The sequence below is a fragment of the Micrasema longulum genome, unplaced genomic scaffold, assembly GCF_059751315.1.
Source record: "Micrasema longulum isolate JH-2025_06_02 unplaced genomic scaffold, ASM5975131v1 h1tg000887l, whole genome shotgun sequence".
NCBI classification, from domain to species: domain Eukaryota; kingdom Metazoa; phylum Arthropoda; class Insecta; order Trichoptera; family Brachycentridae; genus Micrasema; species Micrasema longulum.
Window position 1 is genome coordinate 322,574 of NW_028278078.1, and position 13,983 is coordinate 336,556.

Genomic DNA, 13,983 nt, shown 5'->3' on the forward strand with positions numbered 1-13,983 from the left:
ATCGGATCTATGAAATATTGTTGATAAATGACATTTTTTGTACTTATCATTAGCATAAAAATTGTTGAACCGTCGAAAACGGTTCTTTGCATTGGCCACGCCCCTAATATTTTTACCTTTGTTTGTGACCGCTAAAATGTAAATAGAACCTCGTCACAAATCTTAACGTCACAATTGTCAAGGCCATACATGTACCGTTTTTGTGGAGACGTATTTTTTTAACAATTTTATTTTTTAAATTATGAATGAAAATAGTTTTTCACAATACCCTATTGATTTTGAAAACATACTACAATTATTTTTTCTAAATCTATTTCATATATTTTTACCGCTATTCCTAATAATATGTAATATTTCCCTATTATTATTTCAGTCAGCAAAGAAAACCTTTACGCGATTTTTATTCTATCAAAACAAAATTATAACTTCTCATTTTAATATAATTTTATAAATATGTACACAATATAAAGAAGTTCTGCAATACGTAATAGGGAAATATCATATATACGAACACCGATTAAAAATATGAATTATATGATATATGGGTTTAGAATAATTAATTATATTTTCAAAATCAATGTGGATACTTATTGTGGGGAAATGTTTTCATACATAAATGTAAAAAAGAAATTCAATCAAATACGTTCGTAGAAAAACGAAACGTGTTTGGCCCTGGTTGTTGTGATGTTAATATTTGTGATAATGTTCTAAAAAAATTCAATTGCTAGGAACAAATAAATATGAATCGTGACGTATTAGAGGCGTGGCCGAAGGAATGACCATTTATATGGCAATTCAAAAATACAAATTTAAACATATCTTTTATGTTACTAATAATTAGCAAATTTTTTTTTTACTGGATCGTATTTTATAGACTTTTTATTACTTTAAAAATGCAAAAAAAAAAGATATATTTCCCTATTGTGAAGATTGATTGAAATCTTAAATTGGTTTTGTTAGGATAAAATTTGTAAATGACCATATTTTATCATTTTTTTTGTATCGTGATGTTGAGAATTCAATAAATTGAATATCTACTTTCACTGTCTCAACACTAAGCTTTAAAATGTACAATTTTTTGGTGACGATAAATTCATGTTTGATTCATGGAAATAACAGGCTTCTTCGATATTTCAAAATATGGGCTTCGGTCCACTGTTTTATAAAAGCGAAAAAAAAATTTATTTTAATCAGATTTTTTTAAACAAACAACAAATTATAATACGTAAATTCACTTTTTTGTAACAAACCATTTAAACCGTATTTGATTTTTTATACAGGTTGTCGTAAAAATTGCCATCATATCATCATAGTAGTTAATGTACCATATACCACATGTGAGTTTCGAACTAACCAAATCAGTATTCCGAAAAATTTTGATTAGTTACCTCATCCCCCTCATACGCCTCCTATCCGCACCCAACGGTGTATAGGCAAAACCAAAAGGGTTGTGGTATAGGTCGCTGCTTTAGTATGGTAGATGCAGCGTATTTTGATCATCTGTTGCATGACGGTAAGGTGATCAGTGCAACGCCTCAGGTGACAGTCCAGGGACAGCGAAATATTGCAGTCTTAATCCACCTTTCAAACAAATATTTTACGTCCATTCTACCAGGAATCGAATCTGGGACCTCAAACACGGTAGGCGAACGGGCCAACCACTATTTTAAGAGGTTGACTTATCTCCACTAGATATTTTTTTTGAGGATTTTCACCTGAGAGGCAAAATCACTCGTTTAGGATTTTGGTTCCATATCTGCATGGACACCGATTGGTTCCATACCTATATAATATATTTATTTATCGTTTTTACGAATACTGCCGGCTGTCAGATATGAAATAGTTGTAGTCGTCCGTGTTGTGTCAAAATTGGTTTCCGGTTTTTCTCAAAATACCAACATGAAGAATTGAACTTCCTTTTTCGTCCGTAACTTCGGGCTGTATGTCGCGCCGGTAAACAGATATTAAATCTCAGGTAATCGACGGCGAAATTAAACGTATCTCGGTATTTTAAATAACCATATATTAAAAAAAAGTTCTTTTTATATGTTCAGGGCAGTATTTATTCCGATCCATGCCCCGAAACTTAAATTGAACTTTATTTAAAATTGGGTTCCCAATGTGCATATAAATACGTGTTTGACATCTCGTTGAAAGTGTTATTAAATTTACTATTGTGCTAGTTAAAAAAGCATTGTCAATTAAAATAAGTTAATTATTCAAAGCATTTTCGTTTGAAATGTTGTGATGTTTTGTGTGGAAAGTGAATTTGTGTACGTAAATTAATGAGGTTATGTTCGTTTTTCAGCCATGGTGCGTATGAACGTATTGAGCGACGCTCTCAAATCCATCAACAATGCTGAGAAAAGGGGCAAGAGGCAAGTGCTTCTGAGGCCGTGCTCCAAGGTGATTGTCAGATTTTTGACAGTTATGATGAAGCACGGTTACATCGGAGAGTTCGAAATCGTAGATGACCACCGAGCTGGAAAAATTGTGGTCAATCTCACTGGCCGACTGAACAAATGCGGAGTTATTTCACCTCGCTTCGATGTAGCCATTCGGGACATCGAAAGGTGGACCAATAATTTGTTGCCGTCACGTCAGTTTGGGTAATTATTCTAAAACATTAAAGTACCAATTAGCGTTTTATTGATTGTTATGATTTATTTAGTGTACTAGTGTTTTTACGAAAATAAATAACACTAATCTATTATTTTTATGCCCTATCACCGACTCGAAATTGTGTTTATACAATAGTGTTCCACTCAAAACGAAGAAGTTTAGTAATTTATTTGAACTTTAATAAAGTCTGAAGTTCATTTTTTATGTTATTTTGATGTTGCTGTGATTATTTAAGAATTATTTTTGTTTTGTAAATCGCCCCCGATAATCTAAAGATGCCTTGGCATTGAGGTTAATGGCATTATTAAATGTGAGTATCAATTTAGTAATACAATGTTGCGTGCATTCTGTTTCGCTGTATTTTCATGTATATAACTATCATCCCAAGTGTCTCAATGTATTTATTCTACAGTCAACTTAAGAAGAAACTTTTGACGTTTGCTCACTCATGAACTTCTGTAAATATTGACAGATAAGTGTAGGAAACATATACCATACTTTATTGTTGAGTCACCGCAATAGTGACGTACCACCAGAACACTTCACTATCAATCGACAATATCGACTTTATATTGAACATTTAATTATATTGTGTGTTCATTTTAAGGAGTTCCCAATACGATTAATTACTTAATTAATTAATTAAAACTGTTACATGCTAGGAGATTCGGCACTTCGGGCCTTGCTTTATTGGCCCTGCGGGCCTCAGTTGATTAATCAGTATCTCGGGCACTGCAAAATTTCACCCTTTTGAGCCTCGCAATTTATTTTTTTGCTGTAAGGAGCAATCTAAATACAATAATGAATCGGAGTGTGGACCTAAGTATATAAGGTCCAAACTTTGCACCCTGCGCTACCACAACTTAGTTCTCATTTTCTATTTTTATATTATACATATATATTTTTTGCAAATTTACATGTAATTCAAACAGATAACAAACATACCAATCACATGAAGACACAAAGTACCTATCTGTCACATGACACTGATTGTCATAATTCAAACAAAAATACTGTTTTTTATGCATTGACCGTGTAAGCATAGAACATTAAAAAAATCTTAAAAATGTAAAATCTCCCGAAAAAAGCATGTTGTTCACAAACTCCAGAAGAAATTGTAATGAGGTGCCGAGCCAGTGCTTACTGAGCTTGGATATTTTACACGCAATTTCAACCATATGTTTGTGTGAAACTTTTTCAATGTTGTCTGTGAAAACAACAATTAAGTGTCGTAAACGTAATCTGATCCCGACTTGGTCCTTGAAATTAGTGCCCATTTGGATTTCATTACTTAGATTTATTTTTTTTAAACTCTTTTTTTAAGTGATTGAAGAGTTTTCGTGCAATTATGACAAAATTTTTGTTCAGTATGTCCGAGTAGTAGCTCATTATAAAAGTGAATAAATGTAGGTATTGAGAAAACCATAAACTAAAATGTAAACTAATATTTCCTCATAACCACAGATCTCACTAATTCTGTAAGCGTTCTTTATAAAATACTTTAAGATTCGACCCTGTCTCTGTGGACCCCAATAAGTCATGACATTCACCCCTTGTGTCACTATTTTAATATAGAGATTTATCATGAAGTGTTCTGGGGTGCTATTCTGAACCACTAATGGTACAAGAAAACATTTTTTCTCGTGTATTTTGTAGGTAAATACACGAGATAATATGGCCACAAGAGCGTTTGGAATACCGGCCCTGAAGTAATTGCCTATTCAATTAATAAATATGTGATAATCAGAAGATGCCCATTGGAGGGTGAAAGCGCTAATTGGTCAAAAAAATAAGTGGAAGTGTGCCAAGTATTTTTAATTAGTAACTTGTATGTAAATATAAGTTATTACATCATTTGATAATCAGTTAAACACACTTAAGAAAGCGTAGCAGTTTTTGTTAAAATACTAAATACATATTGAAGTTACGAACCTTTCTCACAAATTATCCACTAAAGCTTTGAAATAGATCAAATTTACAATTCGTTATTAGTAACATTTTAATTTTTGTTTTTACTAATGTAAGCAGACATGACTCTTAAATTTCAATAAATGATTGTGTCACGTTTCGCAAATGAGAGGCCAATACGCATGTGATTGCCTGAAGATTCAATTACAATTCTAAAGCTATTAATTTGAATGTTGGAATATACGATGCATAAAAATTTCTTTGTTTTTTAATAGAATTTGAAAATTATGTCTACAATCAACACGTTTTGAGATTTCGGTGTTACGATTTTTATGTGGAATCTTTATCGGTTCGAAACACCGGGCTTATTCTTTACTTGGTAATCTGCATTCATTCAATTGCATACTATACTTTTTTCTTACAATGTTCATAATCATGTGTATTTCATACAATACTTTTAAACTAATTTTAATAATTACGATTAAAGTCGTTATGTTCTCCATGTCCAGAACTGAAATTAGGACTTTTTTGACCACTCGAATACTTATTTCTGGACGATATTCATTTTTAACATATTTTTGTGTGTGTAAAGTAAAGGAAACCCGTACACGGGACAATGTGCACTCAGACGGCGTAAGGAATTGTAACTGATACATGCGATAAACGGCGCCACGTTTGCCTCCATTCAACTCAGTATTCGCAAAACTTTTTACAGGTACCTAATCTGTAACCAAAAAATTTGGTGTAAACTAAATAATGCATTCTTATTTTTTTGTCCACCTCATAATCTATTAGTTAACACATTTGCCTACTATGCAAGAGGTCTCGAGTTTGATTCCTGATACGTTGATTACAAAGGTGTTTTTATGCAATATTTCATAGTACTTAGATTGCAACCTAAAATTTAATTTATTTATAAGTTTTTATTATTATTATTATTTTTATCGTTTAGTGTAATTTAAAATTGTTTTCTTAGTTTTTTTTTAACTGGTTCAAAGTATTTCTAATACCAAATTATCATTTTTTATCGATAATTCCATAACTGATAATACGTATTTTATTTTTTTATAAAGTTTATCTTTTTTAGACTTTCTTAATTTTTTAATAATAATGTTGTTTTATATTATTATTATTATGGATAACTTATATAGCACCATTTTCGTAATAAAATACCTCAAGGGCGCTTTACATAGTGATTCTATTGTTAAATTAATTTAATTGAAGCTTTTAAATTTGTAATTTAATTGAAACAATTTATTTTGTTGTCACATGCTATGGATTTATTCAAATGATTTATATGCTCTGTATTACTTATAATTATACTTACAAGTATGTATATTCAACTGTATTTGTAACTTATATGTGAAAGGCACTAAGTGCCGTTTTTATCAATAAAATAATCCAAGACCAATGATCGATTGCCTTGCTCTTTTGTGTCGCACAGTGCCCTATACTAGATTTGGATTAGGAAATGAGGATTTCATTGATTTTGTTGGGTGCATTTTCCAGAAATGTACAGATACACACATATACATAAACACATTTTTTATATCTTTATTATAATAATGGAATTGTCATTAAATTGTTTTCTTTTCTTTTCAGATACATTGTTCTAACAACCAGTGGTGGAATAATGGATCATGAAGAAGCCAGAAGAAAGCATCTGGGAGGAAAGATATTAGGATTCTTCTTTTAAGCATAAAAAAATGGAAAACAGGGCGCATTAACAATAAATTGCTCCTTGCACCACATATCTATTCTTTTATTTAATTCCTTTAAAAAATAAATATTATTCTTTTAACAATTAGATAATCTGCCAAGGCCAATAACTAACTCAAGGGCACTGCGTTGCGGGGGTGGTTTTCGATTTTTGTTTTGTTTTTGATAGCATCCATTTTATACCTTTAAACTAAATGGCTTTATATCCCAATTTATTGAAGATGTAAAATTTCTACCATCAGGCTTCTTTTAAATTTCCTAAGCAAAGGTTCGGGTTTACGCAAACCATTAGGTTCTCGCTGTCCTGGACGTCCACAGCTGAAAGTTCGTGGAGATAAAATATTATGCTCTACACGGAGTAAGTAAGTAATATTATGTAATAATTTGAAACTGTCCACCCCATGGTATGCTGCTTATCATGCTAGACCATCGAACAAGAGATTTCAGAGCGATCTACATATTTTTTCTCAGGAAACTCAAATAATTATATTCCAAACGTTTAAAACTAATGAAATATTCCAAAAAAATTCCATTTAAAGTTAGGAAATTGCCTGTTTACAGATATCCCTGTCTAAATGGATTTTAGCAACATCAAACATTTTAAGTAATTGAATGATGTCTAATCCTCCAGAGTAATAATACGCCACCCGCTTATGGAGTCACCCATAGGGACAAAAACTATTATAATATATCGATGGTCCCTATTAACAATGTTGGTTCTGCAAAATGACTACTTTTGAGTAGAGCAGTTCAAAGTTAGTTTTACTAACACTGTTGCATGGATAAAGTTATTACTATCGACAATAGTAGCCCAGAAACTGAATTTTTATTATTTTTTTTAACAAACCAAATGGCGGTCCCCGTGAACTAATGACTCTTGCCTGACACGCGAAGGGTTCTGGATTGGATTTCCGGTGAAATGATAATAATTTAACGTATTTTTCTCTTCAGCCTCGTTCTGTGCTTTAGTTTACTTCTATAGTAAAGCATCCTGACTTGTTGCAATGCAAAATAAATACGAACACAAAACTCTATGCTGCTCTTAGTTTTTGTCGCTAAGCATGTCGATTTTTGAAAAAATGTTATTGAAAAACTAAAAATTGGGATTAAACTTACCATCAAAATTTAAAAGATTGAAGTTGTGAATGGTATTATAAAAAACCCAAAAGATAAAATGTATTTTTTTACGTTTTTAATTTGCCAACTTTGAAAAAAAAGCGGGAATCTCATTTACTAAACTAACCAATCAACGTATGTATTTTGAACAATATTTTGAGTTTGTCCAAATTTTTGTAGACAAGGACTGGATTCAACTCCCTGGGGAGCTGTCTATATTAACATATTACAACAGAGATGAAGAACATTTAAGAAAAGGTAATATAGAAGTCTAGGCATCTACAGGGCTTATGACCTGTCAATGGCTGGTTTAAGTGGCCACTTTACACACTGTAACATTGTCTACAAAAATTTGGACAAACTCAAAATATTGTTGATAAATTACCTGGTCCATGAAGAAGTATAGAAATTGAAAAATAATATTTTCAGGCGTTGCCTAGTATGTAGGTGAAATAATTCAATTAGATGAATCTCACCCGCATTAATAAAGGTTTCAGCTCTTTAACTTCACAAACATCAACAGATGAAAGAATTGAAGGAATATAGATGTTCAAATATAGGCAGAATGGTGAATGTTACACAGTGTGTAAAGTGGCCACTTAAACCAGCCATTGACAGGTCATAAGCCCTGTAGATGCCTAGACTTCTATATTACCTTTTCTTAAATGTTCTTCATCTCTGTTGTAATATGTTAGTATGTATTTTGTGCAAACGGAGGATAAATATAAATAGTTTTCATAATGATAAACAGATGGCAGAAAAGTCTGTTTCTGAGCAAAAAGAAAAAGTGAGAAGTTAATTAATTTATGAAGAGACTGCTTATATTGAGGACGAATGAACCATAGAAAAATATATGGGGGAAAAACATGATTTAAAATTGGTAGAATTTTCATCTAGATCGGTAGATTTTGCCAAAAATCGGTAATTTTACCGAAAAATCGGTAGGGTTAGCAACGCAGAATATCACTATTATTTATTGACAGTTTTCGCTTCATAGAGGTTGGCAACACTGCCGCCGTTGGCTCATTTCACACGCGTCGTGCTAATCCATCCGGCCCGGTAAAATTAGGGTGGGTGGTTACTTATTTATTATTTTATTTTTTCGTTTCTACTCGCAGGTGAAAACTTTTCTAAAAGAAATCGACTAAACATTGTTCGGCCTCATCGTGTACTGGTTTGTGCATTAACCTACCAATTAATATATATTTTTAATATGTATGACACTATAAAAGTCAATCCACTCTATGTTATTTTATCGGGCCGGTGAAATTTTGCTGTGGTATGAAAACGGCCAATATTGTGAATCGCAGTTTCCAGTATTTTCTCCGCATTTCCTCCTTTGTCATCTGTCGTCGGGGCGCGCTCTATTGATTCGTTAATTGGCAGACATAATTTCTCTGCCGAGTTGCCACGGCTGTTAAATAAGGTTTATCTCTACTTCAGCATTAGTTATTGAAAAGTAACGGACATCGAGCACCCAGCAAATACATAAGGTTGTTATTAAGGGCATCAATAACAATTTGTCAAGATGGTGATCGAAGGAGGCTGCCTTAAGTTCGGTGTTTTATTTTGGTTCAGCATCGTATTTTCGGTTAGTATTTGTATTGAAATATTAAAGTTAAAATATCTGGTCCTAATAAAATATTATTGAGCCGTGTTCCAGTTTTGAAATGTAAATGCGCAGTTACTCAGCTAACGTAATTAATTATGGACTGGGAGTTACCGGACAAACAAAAATATCAATTGTTAAATTAGAAAGCAGCGAGTAAATTTTGATTGTGATCCACTATTTTCTTATAAACTTCACTTTTTTCAGGTTACTGTCTCCTTATCAACTTGAGTGATTATTTGATGACTCATTTTTTCGTTACTAATCAACAATATAAATATGAACGTATATTTATGCATATATTTTTTTATTTTCTTTAAGGTGCTGGGGTTGTTCATACTGACTGTTGGAGCTGTTACACAAGCGGCTTTCGTTGGCGATTTCTATATTTTGGATTCCAATTTCCTTACATCTCCGGCCCTTCTAATAATTATTGGAGCTGTTGTATTCTTAATCGCATTTTTAGGATGTTGTGGCGCTATGAAAGAAAGTCACAAGCTGATAACTATGGTATCTATACTTTTTAGTCACATTTTGAAATATACATTGACCCTTTTATTTTAAAACATGTCAGCATATTTGTTTTAGTTTTCCACACTTCTTCTGGTACTGTTTGTGTTGGAATTAGCTGCCGGAATAGCTAGTTACATAAAAAGAGGAGATTTGGAAAATGTTCTTGAGGACAGGCTGAATTCTACACTGCATGAATATCCGAACAATCGGGAAATACAAAAAACTTGGAACATTATGCAGCATGAGGTAGATATTAAAAAAACACCGAACCATTTGGTTCATTTGTAAAAAGTCAAAACAATAATGGTTATATTATGATATATCCTAACTTCTCTTTATTCTGTACTAAGCAATGTAAATTCTTTAATCTGTAATAATTTTTTAATTTTATTACAGATTAAGGAATTTATATAATTTAATTTATTAATTTTTTATGCCTAGTTGGAATGTTGCGGTGTGAACTCCCCCGATGACTGGCTGCAATCTGGAAACCACACTATTCCATCTTCTTGTTGCAAAGAATCCCCTTTCAACCCCGAGGTGAATAATTTTGAATGCCAAGAGAAGGACGCTTTTAATCGTGGCTGCTTTCCTTTGTTTTTGGATACACTCAAGAAAAAATCACTTATCCTTGGATTGTCTGCATCTGGGATTGCTCTTATACAGGTATGTACTCTTGTAGATCCTAATTTTAAATTATTAGTAATCGAAATTTTAGTGCCTCATTGCAAACATCTCAAAGCCAGCTTATCAAATAAATACAAGTGAAATAAAAAAAAAGTGTACAAGTTAATGGGCTTGGTATTAAACCTGGTATAAAATTGTGCCCAAGAGTAGCGGTAGAATAAGGAAGGTATAGTAAAAATTCCTTCTTATTAGCGCCGGATAAGGTCAAACCGAGTATAGTGCTGGAACAGCGACCATACAAATTTATTCCATACTTACCCGTGCCTCGATTATGAACGCTATCTTCATTTGTATATAGCGAGACGGTATACTTAACTTCTGTACTATCTGTATCTTACCTCGGTATGTTCTACCTACTTGTCATATCGACATCATATGATCGAAACAAGCCAATGAAATGACCGCAAACAATTAGTCCGCGTGCCTTACGTCATTAACATTAAAAATAATTCTCATTTTTATTTTAAATAGGCTTCTGTAATAAAAAGTGCTTACTTCAAAGCGATTATAAACTTCAATAAATTCCAATTCAAGCAAAAAATGCTCACTTGAACATGAATTTTGCATGACTTTTGGAAATCACCTAGACGGTACACCTAACTATCGTCTGTATGTATCTACCGATCGACTACAAAGCCGGCTCCTATATCGTCTCGATACATACACTCTTGAAAGATAGTAAAACAGATGGAAAAAATATAATAATTAAATTTTTTTTTTTAGAGTGCTAACTTTCTGACGCATATAATCTGTCTCTGAGGCCTAGATACTCTTATTTGTTAATAGGAGAGATCCTAGCGACATTATTTCCACATCTAGGCGTTCGTTTTATTAAAGTGACAGTGATGTCGGAATTTAATTCGACTTCAAAACTTACTTATTTCTCTCTCATATGTTTAATAGGCTTTAAAGAAAAAAAGTGCCAACCTCAAAACGATTAAAATTTTTAATAAATCATAATTAAAGGAAAAATTGCTCGGTGAAACAAAATTTTTGTCACTTTTTATGCATAGATAAACGTATCGAGGGGTCCTAGACCCATCGGTATAAACTGATGTACTTACATCAAAACTTGATGGTGGGGGTATCGGTACCATACCTTTGTAGTCGGTCGGGAGACTTTTATTTTCAACTATGACATCATACTGAAGCTATGTCATTTCAGTGCGTAGATATGTGTACTGTGACGTACACTTCCCTTTGTTTCATATCGATGTACCTACTCAAAACTTGAAGGTGGGGGGACGGTAGTATACCTTTATAATCGCTAGAGGGAATCGCTATACCGTCAAGGTGAAGGTATGATGTCTTCATCTTCCCATCATAATCGAGGCCCTGGTTCTGAAGTGGTAGAACTATGAAATAGGCCTGCGATTTGTCACATTTTTCATTAGTGAAATGGATGTATTTATCTTGAATTTAAACTATTCAGATTCTATTTCAGAAATATGTGGTGGCATTAAAGAAATTAAAATCTTCAAATCAATCACTCTCAAGGGGGTAGAGAAGATCCAGAATACCACCCCTGGATATTTGGCAATCCGGATGACTGGATTATTCGTCAATTGGGATGAATGGAGTTCTACTATAAAACAAACAAAAATCTTTACGCCGTTTCGCTGTTAGGGTAGGCAGAGAGGATAGAACACCACATCGCTCTATTTTTGTATACATATCTCGCTTCCTCTACATTCATACGTCTTCTCATGCACACGTGCCGATTTTCCGACTTTTGTCGTCTCCATCTTTATGTATTTGTTGGATTCGATCATGCCATCCGTGTCTTTCTTGGTCTTTATAATTTTTATTACGAATGTCAATTTGCACTTTTACAACGATTATTCTCTTTTAATAGTATTTACGACTCCCAGATAATATTGTTTACATACAGTTCATTCTTCCAGAATAAATTCTGACTTAAACAACATAATAATCATAAAAAACAATCTGTGTTGGATTTTGTTAACTACACTTGACATTTGTTTAGTTTAGTTACTAATATGTGTAACTTATTGGTATTTGTAACTGCACATGTGCTCTCAGCTTGTTCATAGATGAAAGCCTGGTATAGTTATTCTAGGTCATAAATATTTTTATAAATAACCTTTTTCTTATACTGGGTATATACAAATAAATAAAACTATCAAAGCCCATTATTTTTTATGCTACTCAGGTGACTTCTTTCTTTTATGTCATCCTCATATATTTACTTTTTTAATTAAGTATCCTGTCTATTAAATGTATTAATTCTTTTTTTAGCTCCTGATGATTGCCTTTTCATTCTCTCTTGCAAGAGCCATCCGCAAAGACTACCAAACTGTCTAAAGATAAAGCATAATTTTAGTTTGTGTTTGAAGATGTTAGCTTATGTTGTTTTTGATAAAAATCCAGATTTTTTTATGTGCACTATGTAGTCATTTCTATTCACATTAAAAAAGTATAGTAAATAGATGATTGTAAAGGTTAATTTTAGATTTTTTACCTATTTAGTTTTGAAAAAACTAAGAATCATATAAATAACTTCACCTACTACTAGTCACATTTTATTTCAAGAAGATATTCATTTATGCAGAATGCATTTTTTATTAGATTCCCCTAGTACTTTATAGCCTATTGATGTGTAGAATAAAGGTCAGAATTTTAATCCTAGGATATACATTTGAGGTACACATTAGAGGAAAACTAATTACTTGTGTGGAAATGATGTGTTTACTAACCAGATTGTTGATACCAAATTTTGCTGATGAGACTGTTATAAGTTTGCAGGGTAGTAATGTGTATTTACAGAAATGTAATCGTGGATTTATTGATGTATTTTATAATAATAAAAAAAATGTGAAATATGTTTTGTTTTGACTGTACACCCCTCAGAATCTCCCTTTGTTGTTTTGTCAAAACATCTATCGTCAGACTTGTTAAAGACCGCTGCCATAGTTCTTGTATGTTCAATCATTAGACTATTTGTAGATAGTTGAGGTATGAATGCCAATATGTTCATTATCTCATTACACGTCCATGCAGCTAAAGAATTATTATTTGTTCTGTTATTAAATAGTATTTTCAGCATTTTTTGAGTGCCAATCTCCAAATATAAAATGTATTATAGAATTTGCAAAATGGTCTATTGAACATCCAAGAGCTAGACGTTTTAACTACCTACAACCGTAGGCTTTTAATCAACATTTTTTTGGCTAATATTTATAAACTCCATTTTTAAGAGATTTACCTCAAGGCAGGATTCAGTTTTAAATTACAACTATTTACTTACATATACATTGGAATAAGACATAATCTCCAAACCCAGCATTATGTAATGTACTTGTATTTGTCAACTTTCATTTCTCACGTGAAGCCCATTCTTGTCGCAGTTTTATTGTTAGGAATTCAGAGCCAGTTGAATTGAAAAATTTAAGTTTTCATCAAAATGGTTTAAAAAAATTGCAAAAGCAATCCATATTTTGTATAACTGCAACTGGTCCTGACTGGGCTATAGAAAAAGGTTAGACTATTTAAGACAAATTTTTTGTTTTTTATTTTTAAGGTACATGATTTGTTTATATCCTTACGAGAATGGGTTTAAAAAATTGTAGGGCTGGTGGGGGTGGGGGGCTACTAATATACATAAGTAAATAGTGTAACTCATGACTTATATTAATATACTGCAAGTACTGGCATAAATGAGAAATCAATTTTCAAGTTACACCTAAATAAGTGAGGCAATATGGAAGAAATACCTAGTATGGATAAAATTGAGTTTCGAGCTGTCATCAAATTTCTCACTAAACACAATAAAACAAAAAATTAAATAG

At 32.4% G+C, this 13,983-nt stretch overlaps 2 protein-coding genes across 2 annotated transcripts; both read left to right on the forward strand.

Moving 5' to 3' along the window:
* Positions 1-1,916: 1,916 nt before the first annotated feature.
* Positions 1,917-6,281, forward strand: LOC148278385 (small ribosomal subunit protein uS8A). Its single transcript, XM_088231460.1, has 3 exons — positions 1,917-1,975; positions 2,309-2,609; positions 6,133-6,281. The coding sequence occupies exons 2-3, from the start codon at positions 2,311-2,313 to the stop codon at positions 6,224-6,226; spliced, it is 393 nt and encodes a 130-aa protein (XP_088087586.1). The 5' UTR covers positions 1,917-1,975; positions 2,309-2,310; the 3' UTR covers positions 6,227-6,281.
* A 2,468-nt stretch (positions 6,282-8,749) lies between these two features.
* On the forward strand, positions 8,750-13,744 carry Tsp39D (Tetraspanin 39D). The gene is made up of 5 exons (XM_088231455.1): positions 8,750-8,956; positions 9,296-9,484; positions 9,563-9,733; positions 9,929-10,153; positions 12,434-13,744. The coding sequence occupies exons 1-5, from the start codon at positions 8,894-8,896 to the stop codon at positions 12,497-12,499; spliced, it is 714 nt and encodes a 237-aa protein (XP_088087581.1). The 5' UTR covers positions 8,750-8,893; the 3' UTR covers positions 12,500-13,744.
* Positions 13,745-13,983: the final 239 nt, after the last annotated feature.